Source organism: Syngnathus acus, chromosome 14 (genome assembly GCF_901709675.1).
Source record: "Syngnathus acus chromosome 14, fSynAcu1.2, whole genome shotgun sequence".
Classification (NCBI taxonomy): Eukaryota; Metazoa; Chordata; class Actinopteri; order Syngnathiformes; family Syngnathidae; genus Syngnathus; species Syngnathus acus.
Window position 1 is genome coordinate 8812908 of NC_051099.1, and position 26449 is coordinate 8839356.

Consider the following 26449-nt stretch of genomic DNA (forward strand, 5'->3'; position numbering starts at 1 on the left):
TTCTCGCCGCCGTACCCTGGGCTCGCAGGAAGGGTTGCAGGACTCTCAAACACCTCAAAGGTTGATGACGAACCTCTGAAGAGACGATCGAACCGCTGATCATCGTAGCACAGCGATGGTAGCTGTAGCATCGGTGATAAGAGGGCGCTCACCCCCTCTGCTGTCTGTGACGTCGTGACGCTCGGTTCGGGTGTAGGCATCGGTAAGATGTCAAACCCCTCTGGTGCTGACCTCACTGCCGCTGGTGGTGATTCTGTTGCAGCCGATGATAAGGCGGATCTCGACCCCTCAGCCGGCGCGTTTGGTCGTGGAGATGCAATGAAAGCTGTGTCGCCCTGGTTTGGCTCTGTGCCAGAGTTGTCAGGGGTCGACCAGAGTGTGATCGTACAGCGCGGTACGGTTTGCACACCTCTGGAAAGCTTTTCTCCTGGCCCGTTCTCCACAGGTGGAAAACTTGGTAAAAGTCATCTGGCGGGTCTTTTTTGAGCCATCTTCTTCTTCTTTGATGTGTAGAGCGATCTCGCTCTTGGTGGTAGCTGTGAAGGCTGGGTCCGAAAGCCCGCTCTTATACAGTTTAGACAGGTATTGTTGGGATAATTTATGTAAAGCGTTGGCCTGCCACACCTGGCGGCCTTGTCTTTACATCTTATGACTTTCCTTTTGTCTAGGTTTTTCCTCTTTGTGTCAGGGATGTCTTTTGATCCCTGGCAGCCATATGTCCTTTTGTTATGTGTGTGTTTTGTTCCTGTAAGAGGCCTTCACCAACAATGAGCAGAGCTTATTTGCATAGGCGAAGTGTTCTTATTTGGGTCAAAGAACTTCGTTCTTTTACTGTAGGTTTGGTTCATAGATTGTTGTTGGTCAGAACTGGTTTTCTTTGTTTGAAGTAGTTGCATGCAAGTTATCCCATTTTTACTCAATGTATTTTTAAGTGTTTAGGACAAGTTACTTATTATCATTGTGTTAATTTACTAAGTAGTCTAGCAAAGGTTTAGTTGCATTGTTCCACAGGAAAGCGGCAATTCAAGTTATCTGATCACACTCGAGAACGAGTCGGCCAACAATGGAAGAACAGCTGGTTAAGAGAAGAGGACAAAGTCTGCGGGGGTCACAGGCCCAATGAAATGGAGATTCACACCACACTACATTTCTTGACTAATCAGCGTTGCTACAGACAATCTCCCCTCCCTTTAGTGTAGCAACGCCTCTGTAACCAGGGCAACCAAAACAATAAAAAGAGGAGCACGTGAAGTGAGAACTCAGAATTGATGGAGATTGTAACTGAGCTTGCTCTCTCTATCGTTCTCCTCGCGAGTAAACCTGTTCTGGTTCTTTCCTCCTCTTCCTTCCAGCGTGTGGTTTAATGTCTGATGGTATTTAAACCTAACAGGTATGCTAATGACTACAGCCCCACCTTTCTGTGACACTAGGTAAAAAGAAGGGGGCTAAGAATGGTTGTACTGAAGAGGTGTGAGGAGAGCAGGGTGGGGGGAGTTTAAAGTTATTTTTGCAGGGGTGTCAAGATCCTTTCCTCGGGGGCCGAATCCCTACATGTTTTCCAAGTTTCCCTCGTTAAACACACCTGATTCAATTAATCAGGCTCCTGCTGAAAGTGAGGACGAACTGGTCATTTGAATCAGGTGTGTTTAACAAGGGAAACTTGGAAAACATGTAGGGATTCGGCCCCCGAGGAAAGGAGTTTGACACCCCTGAGTCAATTTACGTTTCACTCCGATGATGTTTGACCAGACACGGCTAGATAGAAAGAGTCCCGTAATACTGTCACCAAATGCTTGCATCCGTTTATACCGTTCTGCAAGCGGTACATTCACTATTGTTTGAAAAAATCCACATTCGCTATTAAACACTTCTAGCGTCAGATACAGTAGATCGATTAGCTCTCCATCTTCTGTTCCATCGCTCCAGTGAGAGCGACTTACTGCCGGAAATGCGGACCAAACTCTGGCATCGGTGATACAGGGACCGAACCGCCCTTATCAGTTGGCTCGGTACCCCGTACTCCCGAAGCACCCCCCACAGAACCTCCCGAGGGACACGGTCGAACGCCTTCTCCAAGTCCACAAAACACATGTGGACTGGTTGGGCGAACTCCCATGCACCCTCGAGGATCCTGCTGAGGGTGAAGAGCTGGTCCACTGTTCCACGGCCAGGACGAAAGCCACACTGCTCCTCCTGAATCAGAGGTTCGACCTCCCGACGGACCCTCCTCTCCAGCACCCCTGAATAGACCTTACCAGGGAGGCTGAGGAGTGTAATTCCCCTGTAATTGGAACACACCCTCCGGTCCCCCTTCTTAAAGAGGGGAACCACCACCCCAGTCTGCCAATCCAGAGGCACTGTCCCCGATGTCCACGCAATGTTGTAAAGGCGTGTCAGCCATGACAGCCCCACAACAACCAGAGCCCTTAAGAACTCCGGGCGGATCTCATCCACCCCCGGGGCCTTGCCACCGAGGAGTTTTTTAACTACCTCAGTGACTTCGACCCCAGAGATTGGAGAGTCCGCCTCAGAGTCCCCAGGCCCTGCTTCCACAATGGAAGGCGTGTAGGTGGAATTGAGGAGGTCTTCGAAGTATTCTCCCCACCGACACACGACGTCCCGAGTCGAGGTCAGCAGCACGCCATCCCCACTGTAAACAGTGTTGATGTTGCACTGCTTCCCCCTCCTGAGACGCCGGATGGTGGACCAGAATTTCCTCGAAGCCGTCCGGAAGTCATTCTCCATGGCCTCGCCAAACTCCTCCCACGCCCGGATTTTTGCCTCAGCAACCGCCGAAGCCGCGTTCCGCTTGGCCATCCGGTACCTGTCAGCTGCCTCCGGAGTCCCGCAGGCCAAAACGGCCCGATAGGACTCCTTCTTCAGCTTGACGGCATCCATTACCACCGGTGTCGACCAGCGGGTTCGGGGATTGCCGCCACGACAGGCACCAATGACCTTACGGTCACAGCTCCGGTCGGCCGCCTCAACAATGGAGGCGCGCAACAAGGTCCACTCAGACTCAATGTTCCCCGCCTCCGCCGGGACGTGGGAAAAGCTCTGCCGGAGGTGGTAGTTGAAGCTCTTCCTGACAGGGGATTCTGCCAGACGTTCCCAGCAGACCCTCACAGAGCGTTTGGGTCTGCCAGGTCGGACGGGCATATTCCCCCACCATCGGAGCCAACCCACCACCAGGTGGTGATCAGTTGACAGCTCCGCCCCTCTCTTCGCCCGAGTGTCCAAAACATGCGGCCACAAATCCGATGACACGACTACAAAGTCGATCATCGAACTGCGGCCTAGTGCCTAGTGCACACATGGACACCCTTATGTTTGAACATGGTGTTCATTATAGAAAATCCGTGTCGAGCACAGAAGCCCAAACACCGCTCGGGTTCAGATCGGGGGGGCCGTTCCTCCAAATCACGCCCTTCCAGGTCTCACTGTCATTGCCCACGTGAGCATTGAAGTCACCCAGTAGAACGATAGAGTCCCCAGAAGGAGCGCTCTCCAGCACTTCCTCCAGGGACCCCAAGAAGGGTGGGTACTCTGAGCTGCCGTTTGGTGCATAGACACAAACAACAGTCAGGACCCGTCCCGCCACCCGAAGGCGGAGGGAGGCTACCCTCTCGTTCACCGGGGTGAACCCCAATGTGCAGGCTCCCAGCCGGGGGGCAATAAGTATACCCACACCTGCTCGACGCCTCTCACCGTGGGCAACTCCAGAGTGGAAGAGAGTCCAGCCCCTCTCGAGAGGGCTTGTACCGGAACCCAAACTGTGCGTGGAGGCAAGTCCGACTAGGTCTAGTCGGAACTTTTCTGCCTCGCACACCAGCTTGGGCTCCTTTCCAGCCAGAGAGGTGACATTCCATGTCCCAAGAGCCAGCTTCTGCAGCCGGGGATCAGACCGCCAAGGTCCCTGCCTTTGGCCGCCGCCCAGCTTACACTGCACCCGACCCCTTTGGCCCCTCCCACAGGTGGTGAGCCCATGGGAAGGGGGACCCACGTTTCCTTTTCGGGCTGGGCCCGGCCGGGCCCCATGGGTGAAGGCCCGGCCACCAGACGCTCGCCTTCGAGCCCCGCCTCCAGGCCTGGCTCCAGAGGGGGGCCCCGGTGACCCGCGTCCGGGCGAGGGAAAACGAAATCCATTTATTTTATTCATCATAAGGGGCTAGTGTGAGCCGTACTTTGTCTGGCCCCTCACCAGCTCAGTGGCCTAGTGGTAGAGTGTCCGCCCTGAGACTGGAAGGTTGTGGGTTCAAACCCGGGCCGGGTCATACCAAAGACTATAAAAATGGGACCCATTGCCTCCATGCTTGGCACTCAGCATTAAGGGTTGGAATTGGGGGGTTAGATCACCAACTGATTCCCGAGCGCGGCACCGCTGCTGCTCACTGCTCCCCTCTCCCCCAGGGGATGGATTAAAATCACACGGGGATGGGTTAAATGCAGAGGACAAATTTCACCACACCCAGATGTGTGAGTGACGATCATTGGGACTTTAACTTTAACCTAGGACCCGTTTGCCTGGGTGACCCTACCAGGGGCATGAAGCACCAGACAACATGGCTCCTAGGATCATAGGGGCACGCAAACCCCTCCACCACGATAAGGTGATGACTCACGGAGGGGCAGCTCAAACTATTGTATGTTAAATAGGTGTACCAACACCTTGCCTTTCTCCTTCAGATGCCTTTTTCAACAAAGTTACACATAGACAACTCGGAGCCAATAAATGTTGACTCTCCTGGCTCTCCAATGACTCAACTATCGGAGATGGCTACGGCCGCCCCACAAGCTATTGTATGTCAAATTAGGTGCAGCAACACCTTGCCTATCTCCTTCAGATGCCTTTTTTTCAACAAACTCCCCCCTTGACCCCTAGACGCATTGGTTGATAGCAAATCTAGCTCAGATGTATCACTTCTTTGGTTTGTAACCGTTTCACAAAAATGGTTGAAAATCTATTTCATCAATGTTTGTTAGAAAATCTGACTCCGCTGACGAGAGGTTAGAATGACCCATTATATTTCTTTTTTACAAAACACAACGGAAGCAACACGGAATAGTAAAACGTAAACTCAAACTATTGAACGGACCCCACGAACTCTTGTCAAATTAGATACACCAACATCCGTTGAATGTCAAATTAGATACACCAACATCCGGCTGCTATAATACAGGCCCCATACATGTCCCCATCCAAAATGGCGCCAGCAAACCAAAATGGCGCCAGCCAAAGATGGCGCCGTCTCGACTGGCGCCATCTTGGCGCCCGCCAGACTGGCGGCAAACTCATTAGCATATACATTTGCATACAGGTATAGTAGGATTAGAATATGATAAAACTGATATGGACATTCACATATTTCAATCGAGTTTAAACTGCTTGCAATACTAATACAAATTAGTTAACACTTGTGAGTGATTGGTTTATTGATCGATTGATTGAGTGATTGATTGAGTGATTGATTGACTGACTGAGTGACCGAGTGACAGAATGACCGTGACTGAGTGACCAAGTGGACGATCGTTCGATGTCTGTCCGTCTATATGTACGTACATATGTATGTATGTATTTCATTATTTGTTCATGTATTTACATACTCTTGCATTTTTTCTTCCTCTTCTTTCGGTTGCGCCTGTTCGGGGCCGCAACAGCAGAGCAATCATTTCCAAATCTTTCTGTCCTGCCACACCAACCAACAAATGTCCTCCCGCACCACTTCTATAAAATTAGAATGCAACATCTTCATCTCTGCCACACTTTCCATTATTTTGGCCAGTTAAGATTTCCAAGCACCACTTCTAACATTCTTTCCCATAACTTCATGCTGTGCCTGATCAACATAACGACACCTCTGTATCTACTGCAGTTCTGCGCATCGCCGTGGTCTGAAATAAAAAATAGGAATCAGCACCTTTCCTCAGGAATCTTCTCGCTTTTTAAGAATCTCCCCTGCCATCTCTCCTTGATAGTTCCATGCTGCCACTGGAATGTCATCTGGGCCAATTGCCTTTCCACTCTCCATTTTGACAAATGTCTGGGTATGAATTTGATCTATGCTTATTTTCCTCACTCATTGGCGGCCCCACAGAGGGTTTTAAAGCGGCGCCACAGAGGGACGTGGTGTGCCAACAGAGGGACCCTGGTGGTATCAATGGTTTTTGTGACCTCAGTTAAACTGAGGTCAACAGAGGGAGTGAAAGAATGGGGTCGAAATACAAAAAGTCCTGCCTAGCTACAAAAACAGATATGCTCAAACCTCATTGAATAAAGTACATAAGCAGACAAGTATATTCACATATTAAATCAAGTCCTCAGGCTCCCCAACAATAGCGGTAGCAGTTTGCATAGCAGTTTGTTAGACTTCACTTTGATGGTTAATGCAGTTATTGCAATTTTGTTGTTTTATCACAGTAGATTGGTTTATTTACATTTCAAAAACCAGAAGCCATTCATTTACAAATCTGATTGCACTTTAGTTTACATACTTAAATGTTCAGATATTAAGATGTGACAGTTTTAGCATGATTTGAATGAGGCAAAATAACATGCTTTTTCTCTCGAATATATTGTTATAATCATTTGTTTCAGATGTAATAATTTTCTGTATAAAAATTAAAATTGGTATTCAAAAAGTCTTTTTTCAAACTTGAGTCTTGAAAAAGAGGGGGTCGTATTATATATCAGGGTTGTTTTATATTCGGGCCAATGCGATACTTGGAGTCTCAAATCCGTCCCTCCAGATGCTGCAGAGGTACTTTTATTATCTGTTTGGGGGCTATTTTTTACTCCTTTCAGTTTTCTCCATTTTCTATTACGTATTGTTATCTATTACATCGCATTCGTTGGGGCGGGACTACCAAACAAGGTAATGGGTGTGGCCAAACGGTTTCGCAAATCCGCCATCTTTATTACTCTGAGAGACTTTTGTAGTCCAAACAACTCAAGGATGCTGAAGTGGAGAGATCAAAATGTTCCATTGTTGGATGCATTAATCCACACAACTCATCGCACCGTCCCCCAGCATCAGAACCTCAAAGAAGTGCCTGGTCAAATTTCATTTTGAAGCAGTGTTCCCACATCTGTGGGCAAAGTCCTGCTTGTTCAAGGATGAGTGTTTCAGAAATCTTTTGTCAGTATAGAGAAGGATTCGCCCAAAAGACTTTGTTTCATTGATGGTTCAGTTCCTTCTATCTATGGAAACGACGGACACAGTAAAGCGGTAAGCTTGAGATGACACAAAGATAGTAAACTGCATTTCACTTTAATAATATTGCGTGTTTATGCACTCGTTTTCATAGCATTAGCATGAGTCTTTCTGCTGATTTTTGAGCTGTCCACTCTTTGTTTTCACTTCTTGCGGGTGTATTTTGAGTAGTTGTATCAGATGAATTGCATCAAAGGTGCTGTATTTTTCTTGGGGAACACAATAATGTGTTAAATGCATTCGTTAGCTTCTCGCTAACGCTAGCATTAACTTATAGGTTAACTTGACTGCAGTGCTGGTTTACAAGACGTGTTCAAAAATATTGTGAGGGGATTTATTTTGTTACCTTTTATGTATGTATGGACAAGTCTGCCGTTGACATCTTTTCATCAATCAAAAAGTTTGCAGCGCAAGTAAACGCTACCTCGGCTGAAAAACTACAAATATGTCGACCGAAAAAGGAGGCGCACATTTTGCGGCCTGGAGGGAGCGGGGTGTGAAGTATGTCATTTGCAATTAAAGAGACCGCACCAAAACGGCTTGCTCTGAGCGCACCTCAGAACAAGTATAAAAGAGGGACATGTGATGCTATCAAAACGAGGAATTCAGACAAAAGTATCGCTGTTCCTCTTTATATAAAGTTTAAGTAAAACTTAAAACGGAATAATTTATAAACGTGATACGCAAGTTTTAAAGAAAACCCTTTCTAAAAATGGAAATTGACCAGCACAAACGTGCACGTTTTCAATAAAAACATGAAGAATTTCATGTTTTTATTGAAAACAAGCTGGTAGTGTCTGCCCTCACAGCATCGGCTTCCTCCTTCCACTCAATGCGTGCGCGCTCCCGCGGCAGAGAATACGGATTTTCACGGGGGTAACTACTTTGGCACAACTGCGCATGCGCTAAAATCCGGTGCGCGTTCTGTTGTGATCGGTTCTCTCAGGTAACCTGATTTGCTGAGGTTAGCACTTGGCAGGCGGTGTAACTAATGGCAGGGGACTTGGATCTGCCTGGGACATAGTCGTTGACATGACTCGAGGTCACACTTAAACCTATGTCAAAGTCAAAGTCTGCTTTATTGTCAATTTCTTCACATGTCAAGACACACAAAGAGATCGAAATTACGTTTCCCACTATCCCACGGTGACAAGACATAGTACACAATATACATACAAGTAAACAGCACAAAAAGTAAAAACAAGAAGGCACAAACAATGAATAAATAAGAGCGATGAATAAATAATAAATAAACAAATAACATAAATAAGAGGAGCAAAAATGGAGCAAGTGTGTATACAGCAGACAGTCAGAATATAGCGCAAAAGTACAGGACGTTATGCAGCCGAGGGTGGAGGGGGGAGAAAGCTGTTGAAGCTGTTGGTGAGTCTGGTGGTGCGGGAGCGCAGGCTCCTGTACCTCTTCCCAGAGGGCAGAAGATCAAACAAAGAGTGAGCGGGGTGACTCACATCACACACAATCGTGGTCGCCTTGCGGGTGAGATGGGAGGTGTAAACGTCCTTCAGGGAGGGGAGTGAAGCACCAATAATCTTACCAGCTGTGTTCACTATGTGCTGCAGGGCCTTCATGTTGTATTCAGTGCAGCTACCACCCCACACAGCGATACAACTGGAGAGGACGCTCTCAATGGTGTCACGGTAGAATGTGGTCATGATGGCCGGAGGAGCATTTGCTCGCCTGAGTTTCCGCAGGAAGTACAGGCGGCGCTGAGCTTTCTTCGCCAGTGATGCAGTGTTGGTGGTCCAGGAGAGGTCTTCACTGATGTGCACCCCCAGGAATCTGGTGCTGCTCACTCTCTCCACCACAGCACCGTCGATGGTCAGTGGTAGGTGTTGGGTGTGACCCTTCCGGAAGTCAACAACAATCTCCTTGGTCTTGTTGACGTTCAGCAGGAGGTTGTTGTTGTTGTTATATAGAGATGGAGCAAAAATTCTGGACATTTTGTAAAATGTAATATAATGAAAAATGAAATTCCTCCCAGACGCTTTTTTAGGGGCCAAAATAAGGACATGTCAGGGAAAATGAGGACGTATGGTCAGTGTAAATTTGGGAAGAATCGTCCCACATTCTGAAGCAAATCCACTTGATTTAATTGTTATAAAAAGTCATTTTGAAAATTATACTTGGATAGCCAGGAAAATATGAGTCTCATCTCTATTGCGTAGTTAGTTATAAATGCCTTTTTACTTTAAAAAAAAAAATCGAAAGGTCGCTGTTTGTTCACCATTTGCATTGTCAATAAAGTTGTAAGTTGTCAAAAAAAGTGACCCGGAAGTAGTCACTCCTCAGGAAAAGACGTGCATCCACGTTTTTTCCTCGCCGTACTTTCGGCATGCTCCGGTGAGGTGTTCGTAGACATGATGGATATTCAGCCGATTGCAGCCGTGCCGGTCCGGACGGCTGGCGCCCTCCATCAGAACCGAGTCTTCCTCGACTTCTTCTGGGATTTGGCCAAACCCGATCAAGAAATTCGTCTTAGAGCGGTGGAAAATCTTCTAAAATACCTAAAAGACAACAACGAGGTGGGTTGCGTTCAACCATGCGTATTGTGGCACACTACACTAGAGCTGTTTAAAGTCATGTTACAGTCTTTTCATGACGTCTTAATCCTTGAAACCACAGCATCATTAATCGAGTTAAAAGCTTATCCATTATTTTATCAACATACATGTGTGCCAACACTGCCATTTCAAATCAAAAGATGAATTAATTTAGCACATCGTCTGAAAAATAGAAAGTAAAATATCATTTACACAGTATACCTGCCATTTTAACATAATTAATTTGAACGTATTTCGCGAGTAGAACATTTTAACCAATGTAAATAATAAGCAAATAATGATTTCCGTGTTATGTTTGTGTTGTTCACAGGAGGATGAGTTGGAGTACACGCTCAAGAAGTTGGTGGACGGACTTGCTCACACGCGGGAGGCGGCGAGGCCAGGCTTCAGTCTAGCGCTGGGTCAGGTGAGCGAGGATTCCGACGACTGTGCCCCATGCTTTGACCCGTTAGTGTTTGTGGTGTGATGCCAAAATTATGTTATTGTTTCCGCCAGCTCCTGACCGCGTTTGAGGACATCACTCTGCAGAACATCCTTGACAGGATCAGGGAGAAACACAATGTGCAAACAGCCACAAAGGTAACTTTATTTTTGGAGGGGGCGGGATTAGAATATGCTGTAAGAAAAAAGGTTAAATATTTCTTGTCCTGCAGAAATTTGTCAGAAATGCTGCATTTGGCAGCTTGTTTGGCATCCTTGCTCTCCATCAGTCAGGTCGCCTTTTCAAAGTAAGTACGTAGGAACACATGCAGACCTTGTCTTTTGCAGGCCGTGTGACTTGAGAATGTCCAGCGCGTGCTGTAAATTTGAGCTCAACCTTTCTATTTTGCACCCGCGCAGGAGCCCCCAGTGGTGCTGGGTTGTGTGCAGCTTCTGCAAAACCTCACCCAACAGCGACAGCACCTGAAAGACCTGCCCAACAAGACCATGATGGACATCCTCGCTGAGGTATCAACAACACAATAAGGCTTTTTAATTATTATTTTTTTAAGAGTAAATTGTTTTATAACCAACCTCTGTAAAATCAAATTTCGGACTCATGCACAGTCATCATCACAGTCTCCCCCGTGTCGGTGTCCCGGCAGGTCCCCAAGAAGGTATTTGAGGAGGTCCTGCTGAGTGCTCTGCAGGCCGACATGGCCTCGGCTTTCCAGACTCCAGAGCAGCTGCAACTGCTGTTGGTGGCGCTGGAGCGCTTTCCCCAGACCCTCCAACCCAAGAAAGTAAAAAAACTGTTGGGCTCTTCCAAGATCATCAACAACGACAACATTGGACAGTAAGAATTGCCAAAATGTGCACCTAAATCCTTGGGTAGTCACTAAAAAAACCTAGCTAGTCATGTCCTTTTTTGTCCTTCGGTCTTCCTTTCCTTCTTTTTCCTTCTGGTGCCCAGGTCATGGCTGTGTTGCAGTCGTTGTGGTCCTGCCGTAGTACCATAATTTTCGGACTATAAGTCGCGGTTTTTTTCATAGTTTGGGTGGTGGGGGACTTATAATAAGGAGCGACTTCTGTGTTTTTTTTCAAAAAGTGAAACCGCGATAAACGAACCGCGATGTAGCGAGGGATTACTGTAATTTGAATTTCAAGTGACGTCAGCGACGCGGCGTGGCGCGGCGGTTGTTTACAAAAAGGACAAAGATTGATCACGGGATGGCGAAGATGACAAAGGGCACCACGTACTACCGGCATCATTAGCGGCTTTGTTTCTAAGTGACACGGAGGACGAAGAGTTTGAAGGATTTAAGGATTTGGAGTGACACAGAAGGTTTGAAAAACTATTCTGGCTTTTACGCACGCCCGGTCCTACTCTTCGGCGCTCTCTTTCACCTCCGTGGATAGAAGTCGGGGGCCGGCGCTCGGCCGGGTGGCGGTCCGCGGACGGTGGATGGGGCTCGGACATGGCTTTTACGCACGCCCGGTCCTACTCTACGGAGCTCTCTTTCACCTCCGTGGATGGAAGTCGAGGGCCGGCGCTCGGCCGGGTGGCTGTCCGGGGACGGTGGATGGGGCTCGGTCATGGCTTTTACGCACGCCCGGTCCTATTCTATGGATCTCTCTTCCACCTCCGTGGCTGGAAGTCCACGCCGCCACACGCCTGGAAGTTTGTTTTGTTAAATAAAGAGCCGTTTACCAAACTCACATCTTTCGTTGTACTTTGTTAACGCTACAATCTAGTTATATACTAGATCTGTGGAATAACGACGAGGCTGACGTCAGGGCGCACTTATACTCAGGAGCGACTTATACTCAGGAGCGACTTATATGTGAAATCCAGGGCGCTTGCGTGTGTTGGCTCATATGTTGAGCTCTCGATTTGTGAATTAAAGCCAAACCCACGTCTTGCCTGGTACTTTGGTAAAGCTACAATATAGTTATATACTAGATCTGTGGAATAATTGGGGCCGCAACTGACGACGAGTGAGTCTGACGACGAGTGAGTCTGACGTCAGCGGCGCACGTAGGTCCGGAATCAACAGCTGTTTTGTTTTGACACAGAGGATGAATATTCCGATGGATTTAATGATTTGGAGTGACACGGATGGTTCGTTAAAATTCTTGTTTATATTACATTTATTTGATGTATCTAGTCTGACGTCAGCAGCGCACGTAGTTCCGGCGTCAACAGCTGTGTGTTTTTCTTTTTTTTTTTTTTGACAGAGGGTAAATATTCCGACGGATTTAATGATTTATAGTGTCACGGATGGTTTGTTAAAATTGTTCTTTATATTACATTTATTTTATATATCTAGTCTGACGTCAGCGGCGCACGTAGTCCTTCCGGCGTCAACAGCTGCGTGTGGGGTTTTTGTTTTTATTAAGTGACACAAGACGAAGATTACGATGGATTTAAAAATTTGGAGTGACACGGATGGTTCGATAAAATCGTTGTTTATATTATTGTTATTTCATACATAGTTTATGTATTGTTATATGGGCCTCTGGAAAAATTTGAACTGCAACTGACGACGAGTCCGACGTCAGCGGCGCACCGCACACGCGGCGGCGTTGTTTACATAAAGGACGATGAACTCGATCGATGGATTTAATGATTTGGAGTGACACAGATGGTTTGAGAAACGTGTTATTTATGTTATAGTTATTTGAATAACTGTTAATGTTACATCAGGCCCGTTCTCAGCTCCTCGTTTGTGTTTGTCATGTTAGCATACCGTATCGTGAGCCTTAATGTTGCTGGTTCATGTCTGTTTTTGGTGTTGGATTTTGTCAAATAAATTTCCCCCAAAATTATTAAATTATTAAATTATTAAAGTCCCAATGATCGTCACACACACACCTGGGTGTGGTGAAATTTGTCCTCTGCATTTAACCCATCCCCGTGTGATTTTAATCCATCCCCTGGGGGAGAGGGGAGCAGTGAGCAGCAGCGGTGCCGCGCTCGGGAGTCAGTTGGTGATCTAACCCCCCAATTCCAACCCTTAATGCTGAGTGCCAAGCAGGCAGGCAATGGGTCCCATTTTTATAGTCTTTGGTATGACCCGGCCGGGGGTTGAACCCACAACCTTCCAGTCTCAGGGCGGACACTCTACCACTAGGCCACTGAGCTAGTGCGACTTAACTCCGGTGCGACTTCTATATGTTTTTTTCCTCTATTGTGTGCATTTTATGGCTGATGCGACTTGTATTCCGGAGCGACTTTTAGTCCGAAAAATACGGTAATTCAATTTTCTCCCTCTTGACCTGTTCTTCTCATAATCCAGTCTATCACAATTAAAAACAAGAACCCTGACATATTGCATCCTTGCTTTACGCCAGTTTTGATGTTGAAACACTCACATACCCCTTGGTCTTCTACCGCACACTGGAAGTCTTCATAAAATAGTCTGACCATTCTCACAATCTTCTCCGGAATTCCATACTTCTTCATGATGATCCACAGGCTTTCGTGATGTACAGAGTCGAAGGCTTATTCAAAGTCTACGAAGTTTAAGTATATTGCTTGCCACTCATTTACCTGTTCAATGATGTTTCTCAATATGAAGACTTGCTCTGTTGTTCCCCTATCTGTCCTGTAACCTGCTTGCTCATTTCTCAGCCTGCAATCGATTCCATTCTTTATTCGGTCTGCTATAATCCTGCCCAGTATCTTTCCCACTTTGGAGAGCAGGGTTAGGCCTCTTGAGTTTTTGCATTCTTTGAGATTTCCCTTCTTTGCTAGTTTGATGATTAGTCCTCTCTCCCACTTTGTTGGGATCTTCTCATGTTTCCATGTTTTCTGTAACAGTTGGTGTACCTTCATTGCTGAAAACTCTACATCTGCTTTTAATAATTCGGCTGTGATGGAGTCAATTCCTGCTGCCTTGCCATTCTGCAGTCTTTTTATAGCTTCTTTGATTTCACTTAGTGTTGGTTCATTTACCGTGATCTCTTCAATTCTGTTGCTGAATTCATATTCGTCATCTTCAGTTATTGGGTTTTCCGGCTCTGTTCTATTTAACGCTTCTTTTAAGTGTTCCGTCCATCTCATCTTAATTGCATCCCTTCCACTAACGAGGTTACCATCCTTGTCTAGTACTGCTGTGCTCTGCCTGGGTCTCTCGTTGCCCAGCGTCTTTGTTAGTCCATAAAGTGTCTTCATGTGTTGTTTTCTTGCAGCAGCTTCAGCTACACTTGCAATCTCCTCCATCCATTTCCTTTTGTCTGCTTTTATACTTCTCTTCACCTCTTTGTTCTTCTCTGCATACTTCTCTTTTAGCTGCGGCGGTGGATGTTTATGCGCTGGATAGATTTCTTGTGCGCTGAGAACGTGCGGGCAGTGCGCGATTGCGCACGCGCGCAGCTTAGAGGGAACATTGCCCACGTTGCTTTGTGTAGGTCTTTGTGGAAACAGCGTACCTGTTATGACTACCGTAATTTTCGGACTATAAGTCGCGGTTTTTTTCATAGTTTGGGTGGGGGGGCGACTTATACTCAGGAGCGACTTATGTTTTTTTTCAAAAATTTTCAAAAAAAAATGAAACCGCGATAAACGAACCGCAATGTAGCAAGGGATTACTGTAATTTGAATTTCAAGTGACGTCAGCAGCGCGACGTCGCGGTCAGCAGCGCGACGTCAGCAGCGCGACGTCAGCAGCGCGACGTCAGCAGCGCGACGTCAGCAGCGCGACGTCAGCAGCGCGACGCGGCGTTGTTTACATAAAGGACAAAGATTGACTCGACGGAGCTCTCTTTCACTTCCGTGGATTGAAGTCGGGGGCCGGCGCTCGGCCGGGTGGCTGTCCAGGGACGGTGGATGGGGCTCGGACAATGCTTTTACGCACGCCCGGTCCTACTCTACCGAGCTGTATTTCACCTCCGTGGATGGAAGTCGAGGGCCGGCGCTCGGCCGGGTGGCTGTCCGGGGACGGTGGATGGGGCTCGGTCATGGCTTTTACGCACGCCCGTCCTATTCTATGGAGCTCTCTTCCATTTCCGTGGCTGGAAGTCCACGCCGCCACACGCCTGGAAGTTTGTTTTGTTAAATAAAGAGCCGTTTACCAAACCCACGTCTTTCCTTGAACTTTGTTAACGCTACAATATAGTTATATAGTAGATCTGTGGAATAACGACGAGGCTGACGTCAGGGCGCACGCACGCGCGGCGTTGTTGACAAAGGACGAGGAATTTGATCGATGGATTTAATGATTTAGAGTGCACAGATGGTTTGATAACATTATTGCTTCTATAATAGTTATTTGATATATAATTTATATATCGTTATATGGGCCTGTGGAATATTTTGAAGTGCAAGAGCAGTCAGCGGCGCGCACGCATTGTTGACAAAGGACGATTGATGGATTTAATGAATTGGAGTGACAGATGGTTTTATTAACGTGTTATTTATGTAATAGTTTTTTGAATAACTCTGAATTTTACGTCAGGGCCGTTCTCAGCTCTTAGTTTGTGTGCATGTCACGTTAGCATACCTATCGTTTAGCCTGTTGTTGCTCGTTCATGACTGTTCTTGGTGTTGGATTTTGTCGAATAAATTGCCCCCCAAAATGCGACTTATACTCCGGAGCGACTTATATATGTTTTTTTTTCACTTTTTTGGGCATTTTATGGCTGGTGCGACTTATACTCCGGTGCGACTTATAGTCCGAAAATTACGGTAGTTCGTTCATGTCACACATTTCGCACAGCCTTTCTCCGTTGTTATTCAGCCTTCCGAGTCCGTGCTAGCCCTGTCGTAATCTTGGTGTCCATCTCCTACTTTGGCATTCAAGTCTCCTGTTACAATCAACATGTCATGTTTGTTCCTGCTATTGAGTACATTTTGCAGTCTTGTGTAGAATTTGTCCTTTTCTTTCTCTTCTGCATCTTCTGAGGGTGCGTAAATGTGTATAATCGTTAACTTAATGTGTTGGCAGTGGTACCTGGCTTGAATGATTCTTTCGTTCACTGGAGTCCAGTCAATCAGGGCTCTTGCTGCTGCTTTCGACATGAGTATGCCTACGCCTTGTCTATGGTTGTCGTCGGCTCTTCCTGATTAGATGATGGTTTCTCCTTTTGCCAGTTCCACTCTCCCTTGTCCTGTCCAGTGTGTTTCGCTGATACCCATGATGTCCATTCCTCTGTTGGTCATTTCTCTTGCTGCTAGTGTGATGTTGCCACTTACGTATAGTGTTCGTACATTCCAGTTTCCAATCGTCATGGTGTTTTTCGGGTGCAGCAGTGGTCTATTCGGCCCAAGGGCGTCCTGTTGGCTTTGGCCCCTGTGCGTCATCGTGTCTCTGGGTACAGGACTGGCTACAGCGTTCCCCTGATTTGGTGTGTGCGCTCTGCTTCTGGTTTCTGTAATAATGTTTTTTTTCTGGGAGCGGGATATCAACCCACAGCCCAACCCCCAACCTGGAGGGCCAGTGGAATCACTCTTTGTCTGGTCTCTACCCTTCGACCTGTTCGGCATGGGTGACTCTGCCAGGAGTGTAATACTCCTGCCGACATAGCTCTAGGGGACATGGAGACACGCAAACCACCCCACCACGATAAGGTGGTGATCCCGTCGTAATAAGTAATAATTTTACTTGGACCTGAGGTGCACCGTCTTGATGCCTAGGTGCTATGCTAGACTCGGATTAAGATTTTTTTTTTTTTTTAAATTAGTGCTTTGCCGCCAAATGTGTTGAAGTGAATTTTGTCGAGGAATGATGTTCAGGGGAGGGGGTTCATTTAGACCAGGGGTCACCAACCTTTCTGAAACAAAGAGCTACTTCCTGGGTACTGATTAAGGCAGGGGTGTCAAACTAATTTTTGCCACGGGCCGCATCATAGTCATAGTTTCCTTTGGAGGGCCATGATGATTGTTTTAAAATCTGAGACTAGTAAAAACTGTTGAAATATTTTAAAAAGATGAATGGTAATAAAAACTGCAAGCAATATCTATTTTTTTTTAAAGTGAAGAGAATTTGTAATCTTAGTAATGACAAAAGTCGATGCAAAATTGGTCTTCGTGGGCCACATAAAATGATATGGCGGGCCGCATTTGGCCCCCGGGCCTTGAGTTTGACACCAATGGATGAAGGCAAAGGGCTACCAGTTTGACACACACTTCTGAAATAGCCAATTTGCTCAATTCGGCTTTCACTATGTGTTGTTATTGTCATTTCCAGTTCACATGTAAGTGTGATTTTAACAAGAATAGCAAAAATACAGTCAAACCTTGGTTTTTGACCACAATCCGTTCCAGAAGGCGGTTCGAGAAGCGAATCGGTCGAATTCCGAATCTATTTTTCCCATAACAAATAATGGGAAAAAATGTAATCCGTTTCAAGACAAAAAAACCCGCCTTTGTTAAGCATTTTTTCATTTGCGCATATTTGTCCGATCGCACAACTGCAGCGCACCGCCAAACGCACAACCGTAGCGCGTTGCCCACCGCGCAACTGCACCGCGCTGGTCACATTATTGTGACAGAGCCGTCGCTGAAATTTAGAAAATATCTTTAAAGTCCTGATGTACTTTCCAAAATTTAAGTGGACCTAAGTGCGCATTGAGCTTATTTTTGTCCGATCGCGCAACTGCAGCGCACCGCCGAACGCGCAATTCCACCGCGCTGGTCGCATTATTGTGACAGAGCCGTCGCTAAAATTTAGAAAATATTGTTAAAGTCCTGATGTACTTTCCAAAATTTAAGTGGACCTCAGTGCGCAGGGAGCTTAATTTGGTCCGATCGCGCAACCGCAGCGCGCCGGCTGCTCACTGTCGCATTGCTTTAAGAGCGTCTTTGTGTTTTAGGATGGCTTTACTGCTCCCACTTGCTTTCTTTGGAGGCATGATTAGGGGTTAATACAATCCTCAAAGTAACGAAAATACAATAACAACGGAGTCAGTCAGCATCCGGGCCGCGCGGTCGGGTTTTCTCGGGTCCTCCCGGCTCATCTCGCGAGGTTCGACCTCCGAATTTTGTTCGACAACCGAAGCAAAAAAATCTCAAATTTCTTGTTCGAATTCCGATTTGTTCGAGAACCGGGACGTTTGAAAACCGAGGTTTGACTGTAAAATAAATAGATGCAGCTCGCTTACAAGTGCCGCTATTTGAGCTCATTTTAGAACAGTCCTGCGGGCGACTCATGCGGTCTTCACGGGCGACCAGGTGCCTGCGGGCACCTTGTTGGTGACCCCTGATTTAGACAAAATGAGTGCTCTGCTGCCATCTTATTTTTCATCTGTTTGGTCAATCCCAAACCTTTTGCGGGGCTTGATTGAGTGATGAACATCGCAGAGCCTTTTCTGAACTCTCGAGGTGCGCCCGGTTCTCTCTCGTAGGCTGACACACCTACTTAAGATGGCCGCCCGCTCGGCAAAGAAGGAGTGTGCGCTGCCACCGTTGGCCCTGGACCTCCTGAAGCTGTCCCTGAGGGAAGACAGCTTCCAGCTCTTCTGGAACAAAGCCGTCGTGGAGGGAATGCTGAAGGAGCACTCGGGGCCCACCAAGTGAGTTTTGTGCACAAGAGCATTAGCAAACGGGAAAGTGCCCCCTAACCCACACAACTGAGTTGACATTTGAAACTGACCATCAATTCTTCCGTGCGTGTTTTGTTTTTTGTGTAGCTTTGTGAGTTTCCGACTGTTGGGCAGCGCTTTGCCACTGCTGTCCGTATCCCAGCTCAGAGAGGTTCTGTCAGGGGAGGTGATGAAGCAATACGGCGATCACGTGGTGTCGGCCCAGGTTAGTCGGGATTTCTTATTGGCGCCGCACGCGGCTGCGACATAGACGTTAACCACGTGGCCTTCTTACTTGGCCACGCTGATAACACAAGTCCTCCATGTTTGATGAGGAATGTTGAATGAGCTCGCACGGAAATTGCTTGGATTTTTTTTCCCTGGTTCGTTACTAGGCAGAGTTGGTTACGTCTCAAGCTTACGCCCTTAAATGGGCCGCTGGGGATAAAAATAACCCAATATGGGGTCAAGACCAGCTCAGTGGCTTCGTGGTAGAGACTGGAAGGTTGTGGGTTCAAACCCTGGCCGGGTCATACCAAAGAGTATAAAAATGGGACCCATTGCCTCCCCGCTTGTCACTCAGCATTAAGGGTTGGAATTGGGGGGTTAGATCACCAAATGATCCCCGAGCGCGGCACCGCTGCTGCTCACTGCTCCCCTCTCCCCCAGGGGATGGATCAAAATCACACGGGGATGGGTTAAATGCAGACGACAAATTTCACCACACCCAGATGTGTGTGTGTGTGACAATCATTGGGACTTTAACTTTTAAGATTGGACCGACCCGGGACAGATTGTTTTGTGCATTGGGTTATTTTTATCTTTTCTCCTGGGTCACACCAACATGGGTGCAGTGACAGAGTAGACCGTTTGAGTAACACGCAGTTGTGTCACTGTGAAGTAATGCCACAAGGTGGCGCCCCAAATGCAACTCACCGGAAATGACTCATTGAGTTGTTTTGCAGAAACAAGATCACTTCAAGCTGGCGCCCGAGATGGACGCTTATGTGTCCAACTTCCTGGCTGGCTGCCAGGATACTGAAAAGCAGTTGGCGGTGATGGTGGGCTTCACCTCGCTCGTCAATCAGGGCTACCCGGTGGTGCCGTCCGTGTGGCGTGTGGTGCAGCACCTACAGCCGGCGGCACTGCGGAATTATGTGGCGTGGCTCAGGTCCACCTTCCTGCGGCCCCGCGTGGACGAGCTGCTCAACTTCACCTCTCACAAGCAGATGGAGCGCAAAGAAGAGTTGAAAGAGTGAGTCCCGAGGAACCAAGAGGATTCCCGACAAAACAAAGGGAACCTCGAGAAACCCGGGAAGCAGAGTGAGCACTCACCGGCTCGTTGTCCTCTTTAGGCCCCCCCAATTTCGCCTGAGGAAGTGGATCGTGGCCAGGCTGGTCTCCATCGTGGACAACAACCACGTGAAGAAGGACGAGCAGCTTATCATGGACATTGCCAGGTAAGATGCATCATGATGACCAAGAACTCCTCCTCGAGCTGAAACTGTACGATAAAAAACTCACAAATGATGTCACCATGTGACTTCCCACTTTTTTTTCTCCAGATTTGTCTTTTTCCACACCTTCTTCAGTGTCAAGAAGGCCTGCGCCAACATTCCAGAAACCGAAGAGAAGCTCCACATCCCACTGGATGGGAAAACCAGAGCGCTGATGGTCACGTCTTTCTTTGGGTGGGAGTTCAACTATGTTTGCTGAGAATGAGATGACACTTGAGTAGCATTTTTTATTGTTTTGGGGAGCTCCCGGGCGCACACGACATTGCGTCACTGTGGAACGTACATCCACCAGGCTCCTCCTATCCGTGCATAACTTGCCGCTGGCCGACGAGTCGGTGGCGCCCCAGAAGCGCCCGACGGGCGTCACGTCCGACGGCTCCTTGTGGCTGGAGCGCCTGGTCCAGTACGCCCAAGACCTGCTCGACAAGCCCGCGTTGGTCCGCCCCGTCCATACCCTCAGTGAGGAGCAGAGGCAGGCCTGGGACAGGTCGGCACCGTGTATTGCCTCTTTGACTTTCCCGCGTTGGCGACGATTGTCATCGTGTTTGTTGCTTCTTTTCTCTCAGCATGTTGGAGTCGGTGGCGTGCCTGAAGAAGAAAGGCGGCAAAGGCCACTCGGCGGAGAACGCCGCCTTCCGGCAGCTCTTCCTCTTGATCGGCATGCATCTCTTCAAGGTATGCCCCGCCGGGTTCACCTTTCGCTCGGCAAGCAAATGAGCAGAAACAAAACGGACCGCGCTGCCTTTGGTCAAGGCTCCGGATGAGCTGCTGGACGTCATGAAGGACCTGCAGAGATGCGTGGATGAAGCGCAGGAGAAGACAGCCAAGAAGAATCGGGAGAAAGGTCAGCTGCTCGTCACCAAAGCAAAATGTAAAGGGTCAGCATGGTCGAGCCCAAAGCAACAAAAGCAAGAACAGATTTGCATTGTCAAAAGGAACGAGGAAAAAAGCCACTGGCAGCATTTTTTATATGAAACAAGTTTGTGTGTGATTTTTATTTGGGTAGCCGGCAAGCGGGGGGAGGTGGAACCCCAGTGGGTGGAGGTGATGGTCGACATCTTGCTGTCGCTGCTGTCCCAACCCAGCCGCCACATCAGGCAGGTGTGCAAGAGCGTCTTCGCCTCCATCTGCCCCCACGTCAACGCTGCCGCCCTCACCGCCATCCTGGACGTAAGCCATCGTCCGCCCGCCCGCGCTGCCCGGGTGCTGTCACGCCAGACTTGTCTTTATTGCATAGGCGCTGGATGAGGACGCAGAGGGGGACGGCCCCGTGCTGGTTCTGGACGACGCCGAGGCGGCCAAGAAGATGGAAACGGAGAATGACGTTGAGGAGGACATGGTGCTTGGCCTTTTTTGATTTGGTCTCCGCTCGAGCTGCTGCCTTGACTTGAAAGTAGCTTTTGCCCCAAAAAAGGAAGACGAGTCAGATGGCACCTCCGACGAGGAAGACGACGACAGCGACGGGGCCGTGGAGGAGGAGGTGGACCAAAACTTCAAAGCGGAGCTGATGAAGGTGCTGCAGAAGAAGAACGCTCTGGTGAGGCTTTGGAGTCGGAGAGCGAGTGGCGCCACGCTGTTTGCATGAGTGTGCGTGTGTGTAATTTAAACTTTCCCCACTCGGGGGCGCCATCAGTACAAGATTGACATGATCGCTGAAGCTCCCCGGTCCTTTTTATCAGCTGAGGATGATGTCATACTTTGTTTCCAGGCCGCAGAGGAGGATAGCAGCGAAGATGACTTGGATGATGATACCATGATGGAGCTGGACAAGAGCCTGTCGGCGCTCTTTTCGGAGCAGCAGAAGAAGGTCCTGGCCAGAAAGGACACCGTGGCTAAAATGCGCAAAAAGAAGACACTGTTGTTCGATTTCAAGATCAAGGTAGGTCGGAGACCATCTTCCATCGGAATTGACTCCCAACATAAAAAGGGGGGGGGGGAAAAAGCTCTCAAGTCAAAGTCTGCTTTATTGTCAACCTCTTCACATGCCAAGACACACAAAGAAATCGAAATTACGTTTCCACTATCCCACGGTGACAAGACAGTACACGACATACATACAAGCAAACACAAAATAAAAACAAGAAGGCACAAACAATGAATAATAAGAGTGATGAATAAATAATAAATAAACAAATAACACAATAAATAAATAAATAAATAAGAGGAGCAAAACGGAGCAAGTGTGCATACAGCAGACAGTCAGAATATAGCGCAAAAGTACAGGACGCTACGCAGAAGGGGGGAAAGAGTTCAGGATCCTAACAGCCTGGAGTACGAAGCTGTTGGTGAGTCTGGTGGTGCGGGAGCGCAGGCTCCTGTACCTCTTCCCAGAGGGCAGAAGATCGAACAAAGAGTGAGCGGGGTGACTCACATCACTCACAATCGTGGTCGCCTTGCGGGTGAGATGGGAGGTGTAAATGTCCTTCTTGTCTTTGTGATTGTAGGTGCTGGACCTGGTTGAGGTGTTTGTGTCTCGGCAGGCTGACAATCCTCTGGTTCTGGACCTTTTGGAGCCTCTGCTGTCCTTGATTGAGCGAGGGATGGCTTTGGGCAATGAGCAGCAGGGGCAGGAATTTCTGCGCAGGGCGGCGGACATTTTCAAGTAACACACTCCTCCATACTCGCAATGAGCTCCCACAACAAAACCACTGCCATTTTCTTTTCTTTTTGTAGGAACCAGCTGTGCAGGTCCAAGGGCTACTGCAAGACAGCACAAGACCGACAGGAAGAGCTTCACTTCCTTCTGAACAAGCTGATGACAAAAATGCAGAAGTTGTCCGAGTCGTCTGTCGGCCTCTACTATTTCAGGTCCTCGTCAGCAAACTCTAACCAAAATGGCTGACTTAGTGTCCCCTTGGAGCGTGGCTCCTTGACACTTTTTCATGGCGGACAGATTTGAGCCAATGGATTAAACTCATTTTAGGGCTTTTTTTCAGGGTAGAGGGGGTCAAATGTCACTGACTCTCCACAAACTAACTTTCCAACATGACCGTCTGAAACTATAATGGCTGACCTTCAAACTTTGTCTCTAGTTACGATAGACGTGCGCACTTTTCTGTCAATTGGTGAAAGTTTTCATGGGGCTGTTTTTTCATTTGTTTTTTTAAATGTTTTATTTTCCAGTATTTTCCTTGTATGAAACTCCAAAATTGCAGCGTCCACCATCTTGTGTCTGTTTTGTTTTCAGCGCCGCTCTGTATGTCGTCAAAGTGTTGCGAGGAGCTCCGTCCGGCGAAAGCGTGGACGGGGCACTGGTGTCCGGGGTTGCGCCAGACGTACGTAACTAACCCCCTTTCTTTGAATGAATCCTTTTGTTGCTGTCTTTGATCAATCGGGCTGTCCTCAGCTGTACGCCTTGCTCATCACTTGTCTCACAATGAGCTTGAAAGCAAGATGAACTGCCTTGCGAGCTGACGTTTGGCCTCTTGTGTGCCTTCAGTTGCGCTTCATGGGCAACGTGGACGTGGAGCAGGTGGCCGGCATCTTTCGGGAGGCCCTCGGCCACTTCATGAGTCGCAGGAAGAGCCCCCTGACCACCCAGATGTTCACTGACCTCTTTGCTAGATTTCCGGTAAGTGAGTAGGGCGCAGCGGATGGCAGCACTAATTAATACGACCCGCTCGTATGTGTGCATGCGTGCGTGCACGCGCTAAGCTAATACAAAAATGAAATATAACGTGGACGCACACACATAATTATTATTGACATTATTGGCACTGACATTATATCCTATGTGTGTGTGTATGTATATATCATGCAGGTTTTGTGCGTGAAGCTGTTGAACGCGACGGTGCAGCACATCGCATCGGGCATCAGGGAGCACCAGCAGGTGGCGTAACCTTAATTTCGAAGCAGATCAAGTGTCAGCGCAAACGTTGGACGTGTTTTGTGCGTGCAGGGCCAGGCGTGCGTGTTGCTACTCCGTGCCATGCAAAACAGGGACGTGCAGAAGCTGATGAGCGGCGTGCCGTGGTTGCATTTGTGCACCAAGGTGGTGGCTCAGCTCACCGCGGTGAGTCCACCATTGAAAGCCCCCCACCCCCCCAGAACAAAATTACTGCTCTGTATCGAACCGCAAATGCAAGTCAGAATATTGCCTCGTGGCTTCTTCGCCCGAGCTGATGCCAAGTTGATTCAATGGGCCACTATTTCAGGCTTTCAAGCTGCAAGGTCAAATGGAGAACAAGGCTCTGCAGGAAAAGACGGTGAAGGCGCTAGAGCTGTGTCGCTTGCTGGTCAAACTCATCCAACTGCAGGTAGGTCATACAAGAGCAGGAAACAAGATATCAAAAGAAGGCAAGAAAAGAGGACATCCGATGTCTGTATAGAAGCTGTCTGTGGACTTGGAGGCTCTCAAGAGCGCCCTGCAGCTCCTGCCTGAAGTGTTTGCCTTCAAGAAGACAGGCAAGCTAGAGGACACCTACTGGACCGTCATGAGACACTTTGGAATCACGTGAGTGCCGGAACGAGCCAAGGCCGTCGCAACATTTTCAAGGTTCACAATTGCCACATGCCGCTTTTTGTCTCGCATCTACCGAACATAATTCCGTGGCACTCGATGGGGGATGTTTTTACTGAATCACGGAGGGCGGGGGTTGTAAAAAAAGCGTTTTTCTTGAGGTACCACAAGATGGCAGCAAAAAACTACTTTTCTTGAAACTCATGGATCACCGCAAGATAGAGCCAAAGAGCAGTGTTTTTACTTTGCTCGTTGGCTGACTGACTAGGAAGGTCATGGCGGTTAGGTTCCCCACAAAAAGAAACACAATCCTCTTTACTGACACGAGAAGTTGACGTCAGCTTCTCCTATCGGGGTGTCCGAGAGCGTACTCAAAGTCGTCTTGTTTATCTTTGCCACCCTCAGGAAGCCGACGATCGAGAAGATAAAGCCTGGCAAGGATGGTGGCCAGCAGCCGCCGCAACGGCCTGCCAAGAAGCAAAAGGGTTTCCTGCCAGAAAGCAAAAAAAAGAAAAAAAGACCGCAGCCCGTCTTGGAGCCCGCCGCATACACCAGCTCGGCCCCAATGACGGACAACGCGAGGGTGAAGAAAGGACAGGGCAAGACTAATAACAAAAAAAAGTCAAAGAGGAAGGCAGATGGCACTCCGGCGTCGCAGCCCGGCCCGGCCAAGAAAAGCAAAATGCAAAATGACAAGTCAGTTAAAAAGAAGTAAAAAACAAACAAAAGAAAGATTAAAGAGGAAGTATAAAGTTGGACTCTTTAATATAGATTTTTTTTTGCTCCATTTTTTATCAACCTTTCATGAGCCTCGAAAAAGTGCAAGGATGGGAATCCTAATTTTTTTAATGCATGACTGCTTTTTTCAGGGAAAAAATAACATCATTAAAGCCCTTTTCTCCTGCTGGGGATTCATCACGTTGCACCCACTCGTCAAATCTATTATGTGCAGCACCAAAGCTATAAGGCTGCTCCATTTGCGCTCTAAGCCATTTTATGTTGGTAGGCACAGACACTCTGCATCATCATCAACATAGGTATGCTTTCATAAGAGGCACAAGTTGAAAAATAAGCTGCCATAAAAAAACAGCAACAAGCAGAAATGCTCAAATTATTTCATGTTACATTGACTTAAAAGCTAGTCAAATGAGAATGTATGCCCTTGAACATGTGCTCATTGGAATACTGCTGGGGGTTTTTTTAGTTAAGGAATAATGTAGTTGAACCTGAAAACATCCCATGTCTTATCCGAATGAGGAAAAAAAAAAAGCGCACTGCCCAAAGTTGGCAAAAGGAGGTTACGTAACTTTGTGAAAAATGATCTCCGTGCAGGCTTTGACAGTACGCCGCTTTATCCCAACAAGCAAAGTAAAAGGGGGAGCAATCACGCCAAGGCCTAATTTGGCTGTCACCGAGCTGATGTAGTGCTCCCAACAATGGACGAGCATGCACCGAGTGAGGCCTTGCTGCCGCCATAAATCCTGCGGCCTTGTCATGTGGACTGCCTCATCTATCACAGAGCTCATTTGGGCCGTGGAAACAGAAACGCGCTGTGATCCCGGCCACTCAACCCGGGCCAGGCTCGTGCTCTTGCTTGGAGCTCCATGAAGTGAAGCAAAGTCCCATCTTGATGGCTATTTCACAAGCAATCTGATCACACTTGCCGTTGGATGGTGCCTCTAATTGTCGTATTGTTTCCCAAATGAACTCAACTTCAACTGGGAGTGGCGATAAGCA

At 47.9% G+C, this 26449-nt stretch overlaps 1 protein-coding gene across 3 annotated transcripts; it reads left to right on the forward strand.

Annotated features, from left to right (window-relative positions):
• Window positions 1-9516: 9516 nt before the first annotated feature.
• Window positions 9517-25619, forward strand: mybbp1a (MYB binding protein (P160) 1a). Of its 3 annotated transcripts, none has more exons than XM_037270164.1 (27): window positions 9517-9754; window positions 10104-10199; window positions 10289-10372; window positions 10447-10521; window positions 10634-10741; window positions 10879-11069; window positions 18560-18727; window positions 18845-18962; window positions 19702-19991; window positions 20092-20196; window positions 20302-20427; window positions 20546-20740; window positions 20820-20928; window positions 21007-21097; window positions 21260-21423; window positions 21491-21592; window positions 21668-21790; window positions 21962-22132; window positions 22698-22855; window positions 22927-23061; window positions 23441-23528; window positions 23693-23824; window positions 24014-24082; window positions 24152-24265; window positions 24408-24509; window positions 24582-24706; window positions 25118-25619. In XM_037270164.1, the coding sequence occupies exons 1-27, from the start codon at window positions 9590-9592 to the stop codon at window positions 25425-25427; spliced, it is 3714 nt and encodes a 1237-aa protein (XP_037126059.1). In that variant the 5' UTR covers window positions 9517-9589; the 3' UTR covers window positions 25428-25619. The 3 variants fall into 3 exon arrangements, with proteins under 3 accessions (XP_037126059.1, XP_037126060.1, XP_037126062.1); XM_037270165.1 differs by having other exon boundaries at window positions 24585-24706; XM_037270167.1 differs by having other exon boundaries at window positions 22734-22855.
• The last annotated feature ends 830 nt before the right edge of the window (window positions 25620-26449 follow it).